Below are 22004 nucleotides of genomic sequence, written 5' to 3'. Positions count from 1 at the left end.
ACAGACAGCTTCTGTGTCTCTTTAATATCCTCCAGGCCCACCTAACCCCCACCCACCCACCCACTCCCACTCCCGCTGCCTTTAAGGGTGGAGGCCCGGGTGCCCCCTCCCCCCGGCCCAAGGACTAAGGCACCAGGCGGCTGCAGCAGGCCGGCCCAGACACAGAGACAGACGCGCAGAGTTGGAGGACACACAGACTGCGGACGCGGACGAGCAGGGCGGGCATCGGGGCGGGGCTCAGGCCGCCGCGGGGGCTCCCACAGGCTCTGGGCCCGTCCTGGAGGCCGTGGGCGGCCCAGACAGCCCCGAAGGGGACCAGTCGAGTCGGGAGGAAGAGGGGCGCGACGGCGGGCCGGGATCTTCACTTGCCGCCCTTGCGGGACAGACACCGCGGGAGGCAAGAGAAAGTCTGCTTGACGCGCGCCAGCAGCGGCAGCGGCCGGTGGGCCTCCCGGGGCGGCCGCGGCACCAGGCGCTGCAATGTTCCCTCGGAGGCCGCCGCGTGCGGTGCGGGGGACGCGGCCGCGGGCGCAGAGCCCTGCCGGCAGCGCTTGCACAGCGGCAGCAGCGCGCGCACCTCCTCCTCGTCGCGGAAAGGGCTTTCTCCGAAGCGCTCCTCCAGCTGCCGGCGGAGCTGGGGGAAGGGAGGGGGGTGGGGACGAGACGGGGATCGGTGCCAGGCCGCCGGCGGGTCCCCGCACCCCGGCCCTCGTCGCTTCCGCCGGCCCGAGAGCTCCCCACCTCGCTCTGGGCCCCTCCCCTTCCTGAGCATCCTCCCACCTCGCCCTAGACGAGCCTCCTCCTGCCTATCTTCTCCGAACCCCACCCCCCTTCCCCTTTGCCACCCCGTCTTCCGACCCGCTAAAGCGACGCCCACCCGCCCCCGGCGCAGGGGAGACCCTCTTCTCTGCGCATCAACTCCACCCACGCCGGTCTCTTCTTTGCCCGCCTCTTTCCTAACGCGGCCTTGCACATCAGCCTCTGAGAACCAGCCTGCCACCCCGGAGAGAGCCTTCCTGCGGCTGCTTGTGTCTCTCATCCCTTGTTCCGAGGGAGGCCTCGGTTCCTGCCATCCCCGTGTGCCCTCTGCCCAGTGGGCCTAAGAGAAGGAACTGATTTGGCCTCACCAGGGACCCAGGGGTGGAGTAGGGAAATGGCATTTCTCCCCAAAGGGGGTCAAACATTCAAATGCCTTCAGGTTCCAGGCAGGTAGAGCAGGCAGTGCTGGGACCTGGTCAAATTGAAGGGTCCATAGTCTGGCCCAAAGGCAACCCAATTCTAAACTAAAAAAGAAAAGGGAACATCTGGCTGACCGAACAAAATACACCTAGGGGCTAGATTAGCTCAAGGATCATGAGTTCAAGACCCGAGCAAAATCTCCTGCCAGGTCTGAAGCACAGGCTAAATTCTTTGCAGTCGGTGCTCAACTCAAGCAGGAAGAGTCTCCTAGCCCTGCCCAGCTCCTGCCTCTGCCCGAGCCCCTACCTTCCGGGAACTGCCCCAGCCAAACTCTTCAAGCTGCTGCCTAAAGCCTGGGTTGGGGTTGGCGATGGGCCGGGTGGCCTTGATGGCTTCGAGCACGTCCCGCCAGCCAAGCCCCGTCACAGTCATCACATATGCCGTCACGATGGTGGTGCTGCGGGAGATGCCTGCAAAACTGGGAGACCCCCCACCCACCCACCCACCAGGCTTCAGGGAAGGTCCGATCTCCTCCATGCCCTACCCCCAGGCACCCGGTCTCCACCTCAGCTCTCCCACCCTCTCCTCCTGAGCTCCCATCACAAAGAACCCACTAGGACCTGTTTTCCTATTTCCTTTGCGCGTGCTGTTCCTTCTGCCTGGAGTATCCCCCTGGCACTCTCCCACATCAAAGGTCCGAGTGAAACATCACTTCATCCATTCAACACACATTTCCTGACCATCTGTTATTTTTCAGGAACTGGGGACATGGCGGGGAATTAATAGACATTGTCTCTGCCATCCTAGGGCTTACAGTATGGTTGGGGGAGACAGACGCTAACCAGGGAAACAATTCAAGGGTGATAACTGCTCTGAAGATGAGTCCAGGAGCTAGGAGATCCTATAGGAAAAGGTATTAATCTAGTTAATGGAGAGGGATTAGGGAAGGTAGTGCCAGCAAGCTGAGTCCTGAAAGATGGGTAAGGGTCAGTCAAGAACATTCTAGGCAGTGTATGAAGCCCATGAGGTGGGAGCTGGTGGATTTGAAGTGTGGGGAGTTGGCCAAGGCGGCTGGAGTGCGGGAAAGGGGGACAGAGGGTGACAGGTTGGAGGAGCTGCTCCTATGATTTGGGCTCTGGCAGGGCTGCCTTGAGCCCAGTGTAGGGTAGGTGCTCAGTGGGAAGTTAAGGGATGAATGACATCAACTGATCCAGGGGCCATAGGAGGACTCAGGGGTCCTGTCTCCCAGCCCAGGGTTCCTGCTCTGCCCTATTTCCTCAAAAACCTAGAGGGGAGGAGAGGGAGCCAGAACTGTTGGAGAGTGTCGAGCTACCTTCCTATCCCTCCTGGTAGCCCAGCAGGTCAACATTCTTTTCCCTATTTTACAGATGAGGAAATGGAGCCTCAGGGAGAAACCGCTCTTTGGCCTTGGCCACACAGCTGGTAAGGCACAGAGCCCTGGTTGGAGCCCCGATCAGCCTCCATGAGAGGACTGATGGACTGTCATATATGGCAACAGGCTGGAGAAGGTGCCTCCCAGGTTCCCCATTCCCCATAGGGTGAGTGTGTGTTCCCCTACTTCCTGCCCTCATTCCTCTCTTAACTCACCAATGCACAAGGCAGTTCCCCCCATTGAGGCGGCAACAGTGGATGAAGTTGATACATTCTTTGAAGTGCTTTTTGCTAGAGAAGAAAGCAATAGGGTAGGGAGCGCTGGGGGGCAGGTCTCCTGGGAGTTGTCTCCCTCCCCACTGATGGGATGTCAAGAGCCCTGGGTCCTCAGGTCAGCCAGCCCATGCAGCGAATAGGGGCCAGGACTATAGTACAAGTGGAGGTATGTGTGAAGCAACAATGGTGGCATTTCAGCCAGTGAAAGAGGCCAATAATGAGAAATCCTGCCACAGAGGCAGGAGCACCTCTCCAGTGGGTCCCACGGATCCTATTATAGAGGGTTTATCTTGATCTTTCAAGGCAACGAGTGGGAGGAGACAGAGGAGTCCCACTCCTCTGGGGTCTGCAATCTGATCTTTGATCCCTCTCAGAGAGGGAAAGCAATTCGTGCAAGGTTACACAGCTAGTAAATGGCAAAGCCTGGCTGGAGCCCAGACATCTTAACTCCAGGGCCAGGAACTGGCTGAGCCTTCAGATCTGCTGGGGCATCTGGTCCTGAGACAGGACAGTCTCTCCATTTCTTCAGCTGAAGACACCGAGCTCTGGGAGATTAAGAGTCTTGGCCAGGGGCATTGGCCAGGGCATGGCTGAGACAGACATAGGTCTGAGTGACCACTGGTGCGAGGGTCCCCAGGACAGACAGCTTTCTGGTGTGAGTCCTCTCTGTCCTCCCCCAGGCCCCCCCCCCCTGCATCACCACAGACGGCAGCTGTCTGTCCATCTGTTGGTGTATCCAGAGAACTTACATGGGTACCTCAGGGGTGTCTGCCACAGGGATGCGAAGGTAGGTTATGTCCTGCAAGTACAAAACACACATGGGCAATGGGGGGCCCTTGGCTGCACCCCTGACCCTGGCCTGGGCTGCCCAAGCACCTCATGATCCCAGGCCAGTTCCCACCCCTCTCTGAGCCACTGTTGCCCTCTCTATCTGAAGAGGGTAGATAGCATGCGTGAGTGCCTCCCAGCTCTATCCAGAACCTTCTGAGAAGATGGTATCCTAAACTCATAATACCCTAAACTTGGGCATGAGGACTTGATAAAAAGGATCCAGGGACCTTTAAGAGGTGGGAAAGGGCCACAGCAGTAACTCTCCTCCGAATGAGGATTACAAAACTATAGCATAAAAAGGGCAAAACAGGGGGCGCCTGGCTGGCTCAGTCAGTAGAGCATGCAACTCTTGATCTCAGGGTTGTGAGTTTGAGCCCCATGTTGAGCACAGAGATTACTTTTTTAAAAAGAGCATGGGCGCCTGGGTGGCTCAGTCAGTTGAGCATCTTGATTTCAGCTCAGGTCATGATCCCAGGGTTGTGAAATCGAGCCCTGTGTTGGGCTCTGCGCTGAGTGTGGAGCCTGCTTGGGATTCTCTCCCCCTCTCTCTCTCTCTCTCTCTTCCTCTGCCCTTCTCCCCCCGTGTGTGCTCTCTCTCTAAAAAAATTTGAAGAATATAATAAAAAATAAAATTTAAAAAAGGGCAAAACATTTTATTACCTTGAAAAGAAACAAAGCCATGAAAATAAGTTTATATGGCTCATTAATTATGGTTATCAAACTATGTGCTAATTATTAAAATAATCAAGGAATGCATTGCCAGTAATTTCTCCAACAAACTTGCTATAATATCCTCTACTTCATGCTTAACCTTCACACAAGATCATAAAAATGATTTGTGCTCAAGAATCACTTTTCTCAAGGACCTCTTTTAATTCTTTGATATTCAAATGACTCTTTTCAAGTGCCTGGCCCACCCTCAGCCACAAGCTAAGGGACCCCAGGCCAGATCCTCATTTGTTAATGGCCTTGGGTGAGATTCCAGCCCTTCTCTGACTCACTTTTCCCAAGGTCACACCATCCTGCATCTTTTGCAAGGTTTGCAATTTCACTTTGCAACACATTTGGCCTTGGGATTGCTTGCCATTATCAAACCCTGGCTGGTAAATAGACGGGGAGGCAGGGCTGCCTGTGGGAAGAGGGGAAGGCGGTTGGAGTGGGGACTCGTTTGGCAAGCAGTCACTTCATTAGTCAATCTATTCACGACTTGACAACCTTCCCTGTGCAATCTAGTGACTGCATACTCCAAATACTCCAAAACAAGTCTGCCCTATAAAGCAAAGTCAGACTCCATTGACCTGGAAATTTCTTGTTTGAATGACACTGAGCACCACAGATTATTGGAAGTTGCTCTTAGAGACCGTCAAATCTGACACAGGGGGAAACTCAGGCCCAGAGACTGAGAGGAACCTGTCCAAGGTCACACAGCAAATCTGTGAACCTGGTTTGGAGCTCAGATCTCCAGAGCCCTTTTCTGCCCACTGTTCTTCCCCTTTAGTGGGTGACACAGACTCTAACAGATTAGGAGGACCTGGCTGTCTTTATGGGATAAGAATATGACTAGCTTTGTTATATCACCTGTAAATTGTTGGCTGTTTTGCGGCTGTTAACAACTCAGTGAGGTAGGTGCAACTGAGGCTTAGAGAGATGAAGTCCTGTGCCCAAGATTACAGAATAAGTGGTCTGGATTTCCTATTTTTCTCTTCTGGTTTATAACACCCATACCCCCTCTTTTCCAGGACTCCAGAAAACCGGTACCAACCCTTCCGGTGGGGGCTGTGCTTTACAATGTGCAAAGCATCTTCACCGTCCTGCAGCCCCTTTGCCTCCTCACAACAGCCTCTCTGGGGGCAGACAGGACTGAGGGATCAGAGGCCCAGAGAGGTGAAGTCACAGCTCAAGATTACATGGCAAGACACAGAACCCAGAATCATCCATTTGTAGCCATCCATTCAGCTGGGCAACGGGAAGCCCATGTAGGGTCCTCTTTAAGATTCAGGGTGAGGCCTCTGGGGTCAGATGGTCAAATCTTAGCTCCTCAGCTTCCTGAATGTGTGACCTCAGGCAAGTTACTTGACCTCTCTGGGCCCTAGTGGCCAAACAGGGATCAAATAGGGATGCTAATGTAAAACAAATCAGTTTTTAATGGAATGACCTAGTATAGGTCAGGAAGACAGTATAGGACCTGGCACATGGTAAGTCCTTGATAAATGGATGTCACTGGGGGTCGGAAGCCCCCTTCCCCACCTACACACAGCCCAAAGATGGGGGTAAAGAGTACCTGCAGCAGAGGCTGGGGTGACTCGTGGATGGAGATGATGTGTGTGATCTTATTCCGGCCCAGCTGGTCCGGGTCTTTGGCATCTGAAAGAGACAGGATGCCTGAGCCAATCTGGTGGGTGTGGCTTACGTGTCCCTGTTGGCCACGAAGGGTGGGAGCTCATTGCCCAGCTCCCCTCCCCACCTCTCCCTCTCCACTTTGGTCCACCCTCTGCCAGCTCCCTGCTCCTTGGCCACTTCCTGTCACGCTCCTGCCATGACAGGTCCTACCACACCCCAACGTTTCAGTCTTGTTGCAGGGGCACCCATAAGTAACAGCCCAGCCTCTTCCTGGTCTTGCCCAGGCTGTTCCCTTCCATGGCAAACACCCTTCCCTGGCATATCCTTGATCCAGCAACTCTTTATTTCCAGGAATCCTGTCTATAGAGGGGTTTGCTCACACAGAAAGCTGGGTGTAGAGGATGAAGTTCTCTGCGGTTCTGCTTATAACAGCAGACACACCAGAAATAGTTAAAAAGTGGGGGCAACCTACACGTCCACTGTAAGAGAACTGGATAAATAAGGTATAGTCATCCTTGAATACTGTGCTGCCCATTGAAAAGACCTCTATGTGCTGATGAGCCAGCGTGTCCACAATATATTATTAAATAGGAAACAGGTTGCAGAACAGGTTCCCATTTGTATTTTACATATTATATCTGTATCTACAAAGATCTATGTAAACTGACCCAGGGATGAACCTCATGCTTCCATCAGTGGCTATTTCTAGGAGCTGGAATCCCAGTGTGTGCAGATCTTTTATCATTAGAATAAATAACACTCCTCCCCTCCTTCTCCAAATGTCTACTTCATTCAACACATTTACTGAGTGCTTACTAGGTGCAGCCTTGGCTGGGTATGAGGGTGTGGGGGCAGTTTCATGGCCCCTACCCTCATGGGGCTACGGACTTAAAAAGGATTCAGAGCTTACTTAGCCTAATACTCCGAAATCAAGTGGCATGAACTGCCGAGGGGCCTTCCAGGGAGGAGATCAGATTTATGAGAGTGGAGCATCTAAGCCGGGTCGGATGGGAGAGGCGCAGGCGTGGTGGGGAAAACCCTGCCCCTCACACAGATGCCCCTCCCTCTCTGAAGTTTTCTCTGACTGCACATGGAAATGTGTGGAGTCTCAGGCTCAGCCTGTCTCTTAGCACAGGCCTGGAACAGATAGAGTGCCATGGCCTTGGGAAAGAGGGGAGGGACAGTGCTCACTACCAAGTTTCTGAGGTAGAGTCTAGTCTCCAGAGACCGCCCTTCTGTGTAGAAGGTTGGGGTGGGGTGGGGAAGGCTCCCAGTTTCCCAGCTAGAAGCAGCACCCCCAAACAGACCTCAACTCAGAACCTCAGGGCTGTAAGAGCCCTTAGAGGTGAGTGGACCTTGTGCTGAGGGAGAGGCTGGGGCTCAGAGCAGGTGCAGACTTGCCTGGCATCTGGCAGAAAGGGCGGTTCTGAGCCCTCGGCACTGAGGACATTCCCCGCCCACATATCCCTTAGTCCTCATGAGCTCCCTCTCCCTCCCAGCCTGGCATTGCTTCCCTGCCCCCGGCCCCATTCCTGAGCGCTTCCAAGGTGCGTGGGCTGGAGCATGAATGGTGGACACAGGCCTGGGACAGGCAGAGTGCCACAGCCTTGGGACAGTGTGGGCAGTGCTCACCAATGAAGTTTCCGAGGTAGAGTCCAGGAAGTACCTACAGGAGAGACAGGCTGTGGTCAGTGGGGTAGGGGTGCACGCCCTGCCCACCTGGCAGCTGGGGGGCCCACAGCCCATCTCTGTCCCATGTGAGGTGTCTGGACCTCAGGACTCAGGGAGCCATCTCCTCTCCCTCTTGGGCCTGGACTGTGAAAGGGGCCGGGGATGGCAGGAGAGGGGCACCAGGGGAAGCTAGCTTGGGCAGGGGTGAGAAGAGAGGGGAGGAGGATCACAGAGGAGTGGGGCAAGGGGAGAGGTGGACTTATCAGGTGCGGGGGGGGGGGGGGCTCTGAAGAGGCAGGTGGGAAGGCAGGGACAGGTGGAGGGTCAAGCAGAGGCAGAGGGGGAAGGATGAAGAAACAGCACCAGACAGAGTCCAAGGAGTCAGAGACAAGGGACACAGAGACACCTGGAGACAGGGAAAGGGACCCAGAGAGATAGAGTGTGGGAGTGACAGCCACAGAAAGACCCAGCAAGAAATAGAGTCGCAGAAACAGGCAGAGAGACAGAGGCACAAGGAGAACAGACCAGAAAGACACAGGAAGACCGAGACGTAAGCAGAAGACACAGGGACGCAGGGTCAGAGAGTCACCGGGAGATAGAGATCTGGACACACAGAGCGTCAGAGAGAGGGCCAGAAGGTCAGAGGCGGGCACAGCGACCGGGGCAGAGCCTGCGCCGCGGCGACACTGGGGGCGGCCAGGTGCGAGCTGCGCGATCCCCGACCCCCTACCTTGGTCATGCCATTCCCCATGATCACGGGGACGGGGGTCCGGGCGCACCCCCAGCTCGCCGCCCGGAGAGCGCTCGGGTCACAGCTGCCCTGCTGGCCCACGCCCGGCGCCTGCAGCCTGGCGGGGAACAGGGGCCCCTGCCCGGCCGCCGCCGCCGCCGCCGCCGCCACCACCGCCCGCCGACCCCCGGCCAGGGAGGGAAATGGTGGTGGAGCCGCCGCCGCCGCCGCCGCCACCGCCGCCGCAGGCTCCTCCTACCCCCTCGGTCATGTGGGGCCCCCCCCACCGTGGGTCGCGGCGGGGGGCTGGACAAAGCCCCAGTGTGCCGGGCCCAGGGCCCGCGGGACAACGGCAGCTTGTTGGGCCGCGTGGGGCCGCCACCTCCGGAGGTGGGGGCGGGGGCTCCCCCCCCCACCTGGCACCGTCTGGCGCGGGCGGGGTGGGCGCGGGGGCGGGAAGAGCCCCCGGCCGGTGGCGCAGCCGCTCAGATCACAGCTCGGGCGCTGCCCGGACCTCCCTGCGGGCCCTGGGGCAGCACGCCCAGCTCCCTGGGCCTGGCCGCGGTTTCCTAGCAGAAACGTGACGGGGGCCTGAACTTGGATCGCTGTGGGTCCCCCCATATTCAGACACTGTGTGGGTAATTCCTTCTTTCGGTCCGTCCCCACTCCTGCCCCGCCCCCATGCGGGCCTCCTACCAGCCAGCCATCCTCGTCTCCAATTCATGCAGCCATCTGCCCTCCCATCCTCCAGTCCACCCATTCATCCCTCCCTCGGTCCGTCCATTCATCCATCCATCCATCCATCTATCCATCCAGTCTCCCTCCCTCCCATCCTTTCCTCCCTTCTGCTTTGGGTCAGCATCTGCTGAGACCAGGCATAACCACCCTTAGAGGCTTCAAGAAATCAGAGCTAAAATGTGAGGAGAGGGAGGTGAGGGGCGGGGGTTACAGACACCTGGGTCCCTTGGAGTAAAGGAGACTCCAGGAGGATATAGTTAGAGGCAAGAGTCCTGGACCTGATAAGGTTCCAGGCCCTCTTCAGCTCTGCCCTGCTGGCTGACCCTGGACAACTTCCTCTGGGGTTCCAGCTACCCTATCTGTGTCTCAGGGTGTTGAAGTGAGCCTTTCTGGCTGCTAGGACCAAAGATGAAGAATGTAAAAATAGTTGAGACCAGGCACCTCCTGGGGGTCTGAAATAGAAGTAGCTGAGCCAGCTTGGCTCCTCCGGCCACCACCACCCGCCCCCCACCCACCATCTACATAGTAGGTGACTGGGGTGGGGGGGAATGTTGGTACAGAGCAGGACCGAGAGTTAACTCGGTTTGAAATGCAGTGACTGGAGAGAACTAAAACTCCCTGGCATTTCTTTCTCCCTTGAATTCACACTATACATGGGTCTGCCTGTCTCATCTCTCCCTGTGCACGGGGTTCTCATAAAAACGAAATTATTCAACAAATGCTTACTGAATACCTACTATATGCTAGATATTAGGGACACAGAGGTGGCTAAAGCAGAGATGGTTCCTACCTTCATTGGCTAACAGTGTAGGCCAGCACCACCCAACAGAAATGTAACGTGGGCCACACGCATAATCTTAAATTTTCTAGCAGCCACATTAAAAAGGTAGAAAGAAACAGGTTGTAAATAAGTTTTTATTTAACCCGATATATCAAAAATATTATCACTTCAACCGGTAGCCAATATTTTCAAATTATTGAGACATTTTACATCCTTTTTAGTGTATTAAGTCTTCATAATCCAGTGTCTATCTTACACGTACAGCACATCTCAGTTCTCTCTCCAAATAAATAAACTTTAAAAAATTAAATTAAAAAAAAACAAAACACTTCAGTGTGGTTCATTGTGGTAGGCAAAATAACGATCTCCCCAAAGACGTCCATGCTCTGATGGGAATTGTGAATATGTTATGTTACATGGGAAGGGGGAATTAAGGCTGTGGATGGAATTAAAGTTGCTCATGAGCTGGCCATCAGATGGAAAGATTGTCCTGGATTATTTGGGTGGGCCCAATGTAATTACCCAGGTTCTTATAAGTGAGAGAGGGAGGCAGGAGAATAGAGTCTGGGGGGATATGACGATAGAAACAGAGGTCTTGGCAATGAGAAAGAATGAAATATGGCCTTTTGTAGCAACGTGGATGGAACTGGAGAGGGTTATGCTAAGTGGAATAAGTCATAGAGAGAAAAACAGATACCATATGTTTTCACTCTTATGTGGATCCTGAGAAACTTAACAGAAGACCATGGGGGAGGGGAAGGGGGGAAAAAAGTTACAGAGAGGGAAGGAGGCAAACCATGAGAGACTCTTAAAAAATGAGACTAAACTGAGGGTTGATGGGGGGATGGGAGGGAGGGGACAGTGGGTGATGGGCACTGAGGAGGGCACCTGTTGGGATGAGCACGGGGTTTGGTATAGACACCAGTTTGACAATAAATTTCATATTATAAAAAAAAAAAAGAAAAGAAAAGAAACAGAGGTCAGAGTGGTAGGATTGGTGGCTTTCAAGATGGAAGGGGGCCATGAACCAAGGAATGCAGGTGGAAAAAGCAAGGAAACAGATTTTCTCCTAGAGCCTCCTAGGACCCAGCCCTGCCGACGCCTTAATCTCAGCCTAATGAAATCCACCTCAGACTTCTGACCTCAAAAACTGTAAGCTCAGGGCGCCTGGGTGGCTCCACTTCAGCACAGGTCACGACCTCACGGGTTCATGAGTTGGATCCCCGTGTCAGGCTCAGCGCTGAGAGCTCGGAGCCTGGAGTCTGCTTCAGATTCTGTGTCTCCCTCTGTCTCTCTGTGTGTCCTTCCCCTGCTTGTGCACTCTCTCTCTCTCAAAAGTAATAAACATTTTTTAAAAAACCCTGTAAGCTCACGTGTTTGTGTTGCTTTAGGTCACTGAGTTTGTGCTAATTACAGCTACAATAGGAACATCATACACTCGCCAATGCCCTTAGGAAAAAGCTCTATCTCTTTAGCATAGCACACAAGGCCTTGTGGGATCTGGCTTCTGCCTCTGTGACTTGGAGCAAATTTCTTAACTTCTGTGAGTCTCGGTATCATCAGCTGTAACACAGGAAGGAAAAACCTCGATAGGTCTCTAGTGAGATGAGGAGGACATATTTCAAGTACCTCGTAGAGAGACAGGCATATAATACATCTTCATTGTTACCATTGTCATTATGATTTGCCTGGAGCAACTGACAGGGAGTTAGGAAGCCTGGGTTCTGTTCTCCTCACTAGGGCTCTGTTTCCACATTTGTAAAAAAAAAAACAACAACAACAAAAAAGGAAACAGCAAAACATACAGGGTTGGCACCCTCATCTCTCCCCTCTTCCCTCTTTCCTGGTCACTGATCGGCATTCACTTCCACAAACATGCTTCACTCTCTCTGATTTCCAATTTTGCACATGCCATTCCCTCTGTCTGGAATGCTCTTCCCATCCCCTTTACCAGACTAGCTCCCATTTCTTCCCGCCAGTCTGCTGACTCCAATTAAAGATGGTTAGACCCCACAGTTACGCATTCCCAAAGCATCCTAAAATTCTTCCTCTATGATAGTATTGATATTCTTTTATTATTATGGCAAAAACCAAAAAAATAAATCCGGATAAGACTACTTTGGCTAATTGGCTTCAACTGTGTTGCTTAAATAAAACAAAATGTTCCAAATAAACTTAAAGCAGTTGGAGTTTCCTCTCCTCTCCCTTCTTCCTTCACTCTCCCTAGAGGAAACCACTATTGTGAGTTTGGTGTGCATCTTTCTAGTCGTATTTTTAAACTTTAAATGCCAATATATCCGTAAGTATGTAGAATACACTTTTGTATGTTTATAATTAGTACAAATTTCAACCTTTAAAAATATTTGTCATCCTGCAAGTCTCTTTTATTCACTCAACAGTAAGCTTGGGGTTATTTTTATGTTGATATAGATCTGGAACATTAATTTTTAGCATTATAGTATTTTTATTAGAATATATTCCATTTTATTAATCCATCTCGCTAGGAGTGGACATTTAGATTGTTTCTAATATTTCTTATGATTATAAAGAATGTTTTGGGGTGCCTGAGTTGGTTGAACATCCAACTCTTTTTTTAATTTTTTAATGTTTATTTATTTTTGAGAGGGGGGAGGGGGAGAGAGAGAGAGAGGGAGACACAGAATCTGAAGGAGGCTCCAGGCTCTGAGCTGTCAGCACAGTGCCCAGTGCGGCGCTTGAACTTACAAGCGTGAGATCATGACCTCAGCCAAAGTCAGATGCTTACCCAACTGAGCCACCCAGGCTCCCTGAGCACCCAACCTTGATTTTGGCTCAGGTCATGACCCCAGGGTTGTGGGATCGAGCCCCACATTGGCCTCTGCACTGAGTGTGGAACCTGCTTGGAATTCTCTCTCTCTCTCTCTCTCTCTCTCTCTCCCTCTGACCCTCTCCCCGCTTGTGCTCTCTCTCTCTCTTAAAAAAAAAAAAAAAGAATGTTGCAATGAACATTCTTGTACATATAACTTATGAACAAGGATGAGAATTTCTTTAGGGAAGGATGACCTGTGTCTCCCTCTCTCTCTGCCTCTCCCCGCTCATGCTCTGTCTCTCTCTCTCAAAAATAAATAAACGTTAAAAAAATTTTTTTTCAATGTTCTTATTTTTATCTAGATGATGTGTTTAAAATAATATTTTATAATTGTTTTGATTTACATATCTCAATTTGCTTATTGGCTACTTGAGTTTCTTCTACTGAAAGTTTTCTATTCATGTACTTTGTCCAGTTTTCTTTTGTGAGGTAAGAGTAGTCTTTTTCTTAATAGTTTGTAGTTCTTTGAGTACTGGTCCTTTGTTATATGTGTTGCAGATATTTCCTCCTCATCTGTAGCTTGTCTTTTTTTTTTTTTTTACCTTTATTTATTTATTTTTGAGAGAGAGAGAGAGAGAGAGAGCGAGAGAGCACTAGTGGGGGAGGGGCAGAAAGAGAGGGAGAGAGAGCAAATCCCAAGCAGGCTTTGCACTGTCAGCGCAGAGCCCGACACGGGGCTTGAACTCATGAAACCGTGAGATCATGACCTGAGCCAAAGTCGGACGCTTAACCGACTGAGCCACCCAGGCACCCCTGTAGCTTGTCTTTTAGTTGAACTGACGATGTTTTTTTGTTGTATGGCAGTTTAGATTGTGAGAGGGTCACAGATTTTTTCTGCTGAGTTGTGCTTTATTAAGAAATATTTCTCCACCATGACATCATAAAATATTATATATATGTATATTTTCTTTTTTTTTATTTAAAAAATTTTTTTTTTCAACGTTTATTTATTTTTGGGACAGAGAGAGACAGAGCATGAACGGGGGAGGGTCAGAGAGAGAGGGAGACACAGAATCAGAAACAGGCTCCAGGCTCTGAGCCATCAGCCCAGAGCCCGATGCGGGGCTCGAACTCACGGACCGCGAGATCGTGACCTGGCTGAAGTCGGCCGCTTAACCAACTGCGCCACCCAGGCGCCCCATGTATATTTTCTAATAGCCTGAAGTATTTGTTTGCTGTATTTATTCTTTAACCTGCTTGAATTAGGCATCTATTTTTCACTCCTACAGAAAGCCAGTTTCTCAACGCTATATACTGAGCTCCCCATCCTTTCCCCACTGACTTATGATGCCACCTCTATTGCACATCAAGTTAAAACACACACATGCACACACACACACATGCACACGGGCACCTGTGTCTGTTTCTAGGATCCCCTTATTATTCCATTGATTTTGCCTCTCTTGGGTTGAGACGGTTTCGCAAAAATCCTGACTGAATTTGGGAAAATACACATCTTTTTGATATTGAGTTTTCCAGTCCATGAACAGGGTATATTCCTCCATTTATTCAGGACTTCTTTAATGTCCTTCAATGTTTTGTAATTTTCCCTGTGAGAACATACACTCCACAAGGGCAGTTGCTTGTTGGTTTTGTTCATTGTTGTATCCTCAGAGTCAAGAATGAGGCATGCCATAAGACTAGAGGCTTAAAATTAAAAAAAAGACTAGAGGCTTAATAATTTGTTGTTTAATGAAGCATCTTGCATATATTTTATTAGATATATTCCTACATAACTTATATTTTGTTGCTATAAAACAAACAACACATTTTTTTAACAGTTTCTAATCAGTTATGGTTGGTATATAGATCCCAAGACAGTGGAGAAGTGAGGCAGGAAAAGGCAGGGAGTCAATACAGGGTTCAATGGCAAACAAATTGCTACTTCAGGCTATATGTAGTGTAGAGACACGATGGGATTCGTGTTCTAGAATGCTCTATAGGGGCGCCTGAGTGGCTCAGTGGGTAAAGCGGCAGACTTTGGCTGGGGTCATGAACTCACAGTTCCTGAGTTCGGGCCCCCTGTTGGGCTCTGTGCTGATGGCTCAGAGCCTGGAGCCCGCTTCAGATTCTGTGTCACCCTCTGCCTGCCCCTCCCCGACGTGCACTCTGTCTCTGGCTCAGTCTCAAAAATAAACATTAAAAACAAATTTTTTTTTTTTAATGCTCTTTAGCTGCAGTGCCAAGAATGAATTGTTACAGATAGGCACTAGCAGACTGGTCAGCAGGCGTTGAGGTGACTCCTGGCATCGAGTTGGTGCCTAAGAATTAGAGAGAGTGGCTGAGCAAAAGCAGGAGTGCCTGGCCACGTTGCCAACTGACCAACTGACAAGGTGACTGACTTAGGCACCGAGTAAAGAAACAGTGCCGTTGCATTTACCAAAGACTGGCCACTTTTCAGGCTAGGTGCTCTTAGGTCAAGCGAAACGTAGCTGGAGGAGGCGCAGTAAGTGCCTGCGAAAGGCAGCCAGTCTCCGGCCGGGTGCACCCCCGGGTCGCGGAGGCTACGGACTAGGAGAGAAAAGTCCGGGGAATAGGGAGATCTGGGACTCTGGGGCGCGCAGGAACTTCCCGCGCCCCGGGTCAGGCGCACCAATCGCGCGGAGAGGAGGTGCCTCGGCTCATCCAATCAGCACGGCGGATCCGGGCACCCTCTGTCGCCTTGGCAACGGGACGCAGGGGCTCGCGCGCGGCGAGGTGGCAGTTTGGGTCTGGTCCTGTGGAATCGTATTATGTCGCGCCCGAAGGTAGGAGTGCCACGGGGTCCAGATGCTTTCAACGTCCCGAGAGAGAGGGAGGGAGGCCGCGGAGGGATTCAGACTCGGGGGGGGGGGGGGTCCCCGCGGAGTGATTCCGGACAAGGGGGAGGAAAATGAATTCAGGGAAAAGACTTCAAGCCCTGGCTGGCCTCGTGCCGCCGCCCGAGATGCTGGGCGAGTCCGCAGCCGGGGCTTGCTGGCGGGAAAGCTACGAACATCTGGGATTCTAAACTGTACTCAGCGATTTCGGGGACCCTGGGGGCAACCTCAGAACCTGGAAAAGCTCTTAGAGATCTATTCATCCCGCCTCCTGTTTGCCTACCTATTCATCCATTCGTAATGCATTCATCCCCAAACGCTAATCAATGGCTTCTCTAAACCGAGCCCACTGCTGACCAGTGAGGAGGACACAGAGGTGAATCACATAAGTCCCTGTCCTCTAGGAGTGCACAGGCCAGCGCCCCCCCCCCACTTTAAAATGGGGAAAATGCGGCCCAAAGAAGGGAAATGAATTACTCTAGAATCCACCCTCTTCCCCACCAGCCTGCTTCTTATCCCGTGTTCTCATGCATGGCACCCCAGTTCTTTTAATTCCATCTCACAACAAAAGACAAGTGATTACATTGGGCTCACTCAGATAATCCAGGATAATCTATTTTAAAGTCAGTTGATTATGTCTGCAACTTTACTTTTCCTTTGCAATGTAACATATTTACAGGTTCTGGGATATTAGGACATGGGCATCTTTTGGGGGATCATTATTCTGCCTACCACAATATTCTATCATCAAATAACTGGAAAATGAAATTGTAAAAAGTACTATTTTAAAAAGCATCACATGGGCACCTGGGTGGCTCAGACAGTTAAGCCTTCTATTCTTGATTTCAGCTCAGGTCTTGATCTCAGGGTCATGAGTTCAAGCCCGCAGCTGGGCTCCATGCTGTGCGTGAAGCCTACCAAAAAAAAAAAAAAAAAAAAAAAAAAAAAAAAAAAAATTAAAAAATTAAAATAACATCACAAAATCAAAGTCCTATGAAATAATTTAATTTATTTTTCAACGTTTATTTATTTTTGGGACAGAGAGAGACAGAGCATGAACGAGGGAGGGGCAGAGAGAGAGGGAGACACAGAATCGGAAACAAGCTCCAGGCTCTGAGCCATCAGCCCAGAGCCTGACGCGGGGCTCGACCTCACGGACTGCGAGATCGTGACCTGGCTGAAGTCGGACGCTTAACCGACTGCGCCACCCAGGCGCCCCGAAATAATTTAATTTAAAATGTCCAATGGAGGTGCCTAGGTGGCTCAATTAGTTAAGTGTCTAACTCTTGGTTTCAGCTTTGGTCATGATTTCACAGTTTGTGAGCCCTGAGGCAGGCTCAGCACTGACAGCTCAGAGCCTGCTTAGGATTCTCCCTTTCCCTCTCTGTGTCTGGCCCTCCCTCGCTTGTGCTTTCTCTCTCTCTCAAAATAAATAAACATTTAAAAAAGTCCAAGACTTCTGTACTGAAAACTAGAAAATATTGTGGACAGAAATTAAAGAAGAGCTAAATGAATGGAGAGATAGATCATATTCAGGGATTGGGAGACTCAATACATAATGATGTCACTTCTCAATATGATCTATAGATTCAATACAATCCCAGTAAAATCCCAACATGCTTTTTTTTTGTAGAAATTAGCAAGCTGATTCTAAAATTTATATTGAAGTGCAAATGACCCCAAATTGCAAAGACAATCTTGAAAAAAAGCAAAGTTAGAGGACCTATGCTACTTGATTTCAAGATTTACTAGAAAGCTATGGTAATTAAGACAGTGTGGTGGTGACATAAGGGTAGATAAATAAGCAAATAAGATGTAGTCTAGAGACAGACCCACATATACACAGTCAACTGAATTTTGACAGAAGAGTCAATGTAATTCAGTGAGGAAAGGAAAAGTTTTTCAACCAAATACTCTGAGCAACTGGATAAACTGATGGAAAATAGAACTGAAAACATGAAAGAGTATAAAAGATACAATAATTAAAAAAAGAGTAGGACACCTGACTAGTCCTGGGGTACTTGGAGGGGCTTGTGTACCTGACTGAGATAAGAGTTCACTTGCTTTTGTGGGGGGCTAGTTTCTGTCTGTTTCATAAAGCAGTACTCTCTATCCCTTTCCACTGTCCTTATCCCTCTGAGGGATAGGATGGTGTGGTAGGCAGAATTCTAGATGGCCCCCAAGATTCCCACCCCTTATGTACACACCTTGTGTAATTCCCTCCCCTTGAGTGTGGGTGGAGTCTATGAATTTGATGGGATAGTTATGACCGTGATTGTATACTGTGCATGGCATAGGACTCTATCGTGGCTGACTTGGAGAGGAAAGGGTTGGAAGTCAGAGAGATGAGCTCCTGCTGGCCTGGAAGAAAGCAAACATCCATGTTGTGAACTGCCTAGGGGGTTACGTTGAAAGGAACTGCGTGGCCTCTAGTTGCTGAGAGCAGACCCCAGTCGACAGCTAGCAAGTAAACAGAGACCTCAGTCCTGCAGCCCCAAGCAACTGAATTCTGACAACAATCTGGATGATCTTGGACAAGGACCCCGAGCCCTGGATGAGAAACATAACGCAGGCCATCACCTTGGCTGTAGCCCTGTGAGACCTGGGCAGAGGATCCAGCTAAGCTACTCCTGGCCAGCGGAAACTGCAAGACATAGATTTATGCTGTTTTAAGCCACTAAGTTTGTGGTAATTTGTTATACAGTAATAGAAAACAAATGCAGATGACAAGTCTGTCTAAGCTACAGAAGTCATCCTGCACGAGACCGATTTTGATTTGTTTCTCATACCTGCCGTTAGGGATCAGTCTTGCCAGGACTGAAGGCCAAACCGTTTTAGACGTGGTAGAAGCAAAATAATATCCACTCTGCTTTAAGGATTTGAAAGGCCCATTTTGGATGCAAGAGATTAACTTTGCTCCGAGCCTTTGACTCAGTCCACTCCTGGATCATGGATCTAATCAAACATGTTTCAGCTCCTTCTCACAGAGCCTGCTGAGCTCAGCCCTTAAAACTCAGCCCTCAAAACTGGGGTTGGACCTTTGGAGCGCTGAAAACTAGGTGTTCACTCTACTGGTCATGCTTGCGGAACAATCTTATGAGGTGGGCCCTTGAATACCTGAGGATTTATCCCACGGACCAAGTTGCTGGGCACATATTGACCAATGTGAACTTGGCCAGGCAGGTCCTTCTTGTCTCAGCATCGGGCGATATTACATCTGATGGTTTCAGCATTTTAAGATCTGCGGTCAGTTGAGCTGGGAAGGCAGAGTGGACCAGTTACAGGACAGTTACATCACTTTCCTTTTCTCATTGCAGAATCAAATTTACAAGGGCCATGGATTATCAAAGGGAAAAGAGCGGTGAGTGGTCCCATGCAATCTAATTAACGCAGAACTAAATTCCTCCTCTCTCCTCCCTCCCACCTCCCTCCCTCCCTTCTTTCCTTCCTTCCTTCCTTCCCTTTTCCCATCTCTCCACCCCCACTTCTTTGCTTCAGTAATGACAATGATAATAACAAACCATCACTGAGCACTTACCATGTGCCAGGCTAGTTGTTTTACCTGTAGTATCTCTTTGAATCTTTACCACAGTCCTTTGAAGTAGATACTGCTATTGTGTCCATTTTATAGATGGGGAAACTGAAGCCCAGAGAGGCTAAGTAGGTAACTTGCTGAAGCCTGTACGATCAGTTAGTGGCAGAGCTTGTTGGGCTCCAGGGCCCACGATGCCCAAAGCAGGAGGGAGCGGTGTGGACTTCGCTGGAGGTTTTTTGTGAGAAGTTAGAAGTTACACCACACACGCCGTGGCGCATATTTTCGATACTTCTGTTTCATTAGGTATTTCTATTCTTTCTAAAGTCACATCTGGCCATGTCACCACTGAGGAGGGTGTGTGTGGTCTCTGACCCCACCTCTCGTGCAGCGCCCATCGACTTTGCCTTCTTTCTCTACGTACTGAGAGAACTTTGCCACCAATTTCAAATCTCTTACTCTCTTCCACAGAGCAGCTCAGCTCTAGTCTGGGTCCTGACCCTAAACTTACACACCCACTCCCACCCCAGCCAAAAAAGGGCACTTCAGTTAACAGGGTCTATTTTATTAGGTCAGACACCAATTAGAAATGTGTTTAGCTACAAGTAACAGGAAACCCAATTAATAGTAGCTTTAAACAATTATATTTGCTTTCCTCATATAACGAAGAGTCAAGAGGGCGGGTGCAGAGTGGTTCAACGCTCTCAGAGCTAGCATCTCTGTGATCGCCTTGACCTTTTCCTTCTGGACACTAAGTGGCTGCTACAGCTCCAGCCTTCATGTCACGATCAAGGTGGGAAGGAGTGGTGAGGGAAGTCTCAAGCCACATCTCTCTTTCTTTCTTTCTTTCTTTCTTTCTTTCTTTCTTTCTTTCTTTCTTTCTTTCTTCTTTTATTTTTAAGGTTTATTTGTTTTTGAGAGAGACCGAAACAGCGTGAGCAGGGGAGGGGCAGAGAGAGAGAGAGAGAGAGAGAGAGAATCCAAAGCAGGCTCTGTGCTATCAGCACAGAGCCCGATGTGGGGCTTGGACTCATGAAACTGAGATCATGACCTGAGCTAAAACCAAGGTTTGGTTGCTTAACCGACTGAGCCACCTAGGCGCCCCATCTTTCTTTATTTTCATCAAAAGAACCAGTGCTTTCCAGGAACCCACCCTCTTTAGCCATCTTATGTTTTTATCTTACCAGAATCGTGTCGCCTGGACACCCCTAGCTGCATGAATGGTTAGGAATATAAGTTACATAAGTGACGTTATCGTGTTATTATTCTGCACCCTGCTTTTGTCACACAAAATTCTATTTTCAGTATTTATCCACGTTGGTGCACGTAGCTCTGGATGCATTTTAACCACTATCTGTGTTCCATTGTAAGCCACGAGTTATTTATCTGCTTCCTGTTGAGAGGCCTTCCGGCTGGGCCTTAGAATTGAATTAGAATTAGAAAGCACACCCTGAGACAAGGGTGTGTGAGCAAGTGGTTTATTTGGAAGGTTGGAAGGTGATTTCAGTAAGGATTGGCAGGGCAGGGGGGATGCGAGGCATCCAAGGGAAGGAAACCAATAAAAGGGGCATTACAGACAGGTTATTGTGGTGGGCCAGCGGGGCTCAGTCCCACTGGGGATTCCTAGGAGATAGTACAGAATACTGCAGACTCGTCCCCACTGAGTGTTGAGGAACTGGAGGACTTACCCATCAACTCCAGTCGTCATTAGTTGTATGCTGGTGTGGGAAGGGCACTTCGGACCTGCTTTAAGCACTGGTTGAGCTGACTGCGTGCACAGGAATGGAGAATGTCCAAGGGACAAGGGTGGGTCACCAACCGTGTGCTGCAGGTTATTTCCGTAAAAAACAGTAATAATTACAAACGAACATCCGTGTACATATAATGCCTAGGGTATCTATCTAGGGTATAGAGCTAGGATGGAATTGCTGGCCATAGAGTATGTGCAAGTTCAGTTTCACTAAATACTGCCATGTGGCTCTCCAGAGTCCCTTCTACCAGTACAGGAAGAGTTTCCATTTTAGCACATTGTTGCCGAACTTGGACGTCTAGGTTTTTGCCAGTCTAATGTGCCTGAATAGTAACTGACAGTTTTAATCTGCCAGATTGCTCTCTAAAGATTTATCTGATTTACAGTTCCATCAGCATTATAGGATAATTGTCATTTCTCTACATTCTTGTGAACACTTGGTATTTGTCTGATTTTAAACATTTCCCCGAGCTGATGGATATTGAAATTGGGTCTCTTCATTGTTTTGGATTAATGTTTAAATACTCCTTACTTTACTACTTTATAGCAGGGGTTCTTAAAATTTGAGCTCAAATTTTCTACTTCAAAATTATTATGGACTCTTGTCAACTTTTATCATAAACACTTCGAAAATTAGAAATTTCAAATGATACATTTAAAAAATTTTATTAATTCATTTGGAAAGCAATAATGGACTCATTACCTGGTAGTGTAAATGATGCAGTTTTACGAACTATAACCGTATTCTCCCTCCTCCAAATTTATTATGATGAGTAGTAAATGTTTGCACATCTTTGTGTATTTCTTAAATGTCTGGCTTAATAGACAACATTTGGCTTCCTGAACCTTCTGGATTCAATCTGTTGTGATATGTTGTTTTGGTTGAAGAAGAGGAAGGAAATCCAGCCTCACAAATATATGTAGTTGGAAACTTGGACCACCCACCAAGAACTGCTGTTTTAGGGAATTACAATACGTATCCTTAACTCATCAATGTCTACTGTGAATCAGTATTATACCACTTCGTGCACAATGGAAGAACCTTAGAACAGCTTGCTCTGTTTACTCCCCTGTGGTCCTTTGTGCTGTTATTTTTGTCATGTATTTAAAAAAAATTGTTAATGTTTATTTTTGAGAA

The 22004-nt window shown here is 49.4% G+C and overlaps 2 protein-coding genes across 4 annotated transcripts in view; one reads left to right on the top strand and one right to left on the bottom strand.

The window, feature by feature from the left end:
* Positions 1-44: 44 nt before the first annotated feature.
* On the bottom strand, positions 45-8801 carry DUSP15 (dual specificity phosphatase 15). 2 transcript variants are annotated; one of them, XM_045444940.1, is made up of 7 exons: positions 8679-8801; positions 7651-7684; positions 5960-6042; positions 3597-3646; positions 2788-2862; positions 1486-1657; positions 45-634 (listed from the first exon to the last, which is right to left on the bottom strand). In XM_045444940.1, the coding sequence occupies exons 1-7, from the start codon at positions 8688-8690 to the stop codon at positions 362-364; spliced, it is 699 nt and encodes a 232-aa protein (XP_045300896.1). In that variant the 5' UTR covers positions 8691-8801; the 3' UTR covers positions 45-361. The 2 variants fall into 2 exon arrangements, with proteins under 2 accessions (XP_045300896.1, XP_045300895.1); XM_045444939.1 differs by lacking the exon at positions 8679-8801 and adding an exon at positions 8420-8661 and having other exon boundaries at positions 46-634.
* Positions 8802-15451: 6650 nt separating this feature from the next.
* The window catches only part of TTLL9 (tubulin tyrosine ligase like 9), a 40936-nt gene continuing 34383 nt past the window's right edge, over positions 15452-22004 (top strand). For both annotated transcript variants that reach the window (XM_045444937.1, XM_045444936.1), the window contains exons 1-2: positions 15452-15533; positions 18902-18945. In XM_045444937.1, the coding sequence (XP_045300893.1) occupies positions 15519-15533; positions 18902-18945 (59 nt within the window). In that variant the 5' untranslated portion in view covers positions 15452-15518. The remainder of the gene's footprint in view (positions 15534-18901; positions 18946-22004) is intronic.

Source organism: Leopardus geoffroyi, chromosome A3 (assembly GCF_018350155.1).
Source record: "Leopardus geoffroyi isolate Oge1 chromosome A3, O.geoffroyi_Oge1_pat1.0, whole genome shotgun sequence".
Lineage (NCBI taxonomy): Eukaryota > Metazoa > Chordata > Mammalia > Carnivora > Felidae > Leopardus > Leopardus geoffroyi.
This window is presented reverse-complemented; position numbering and strand designations above follow the sequence as displayed.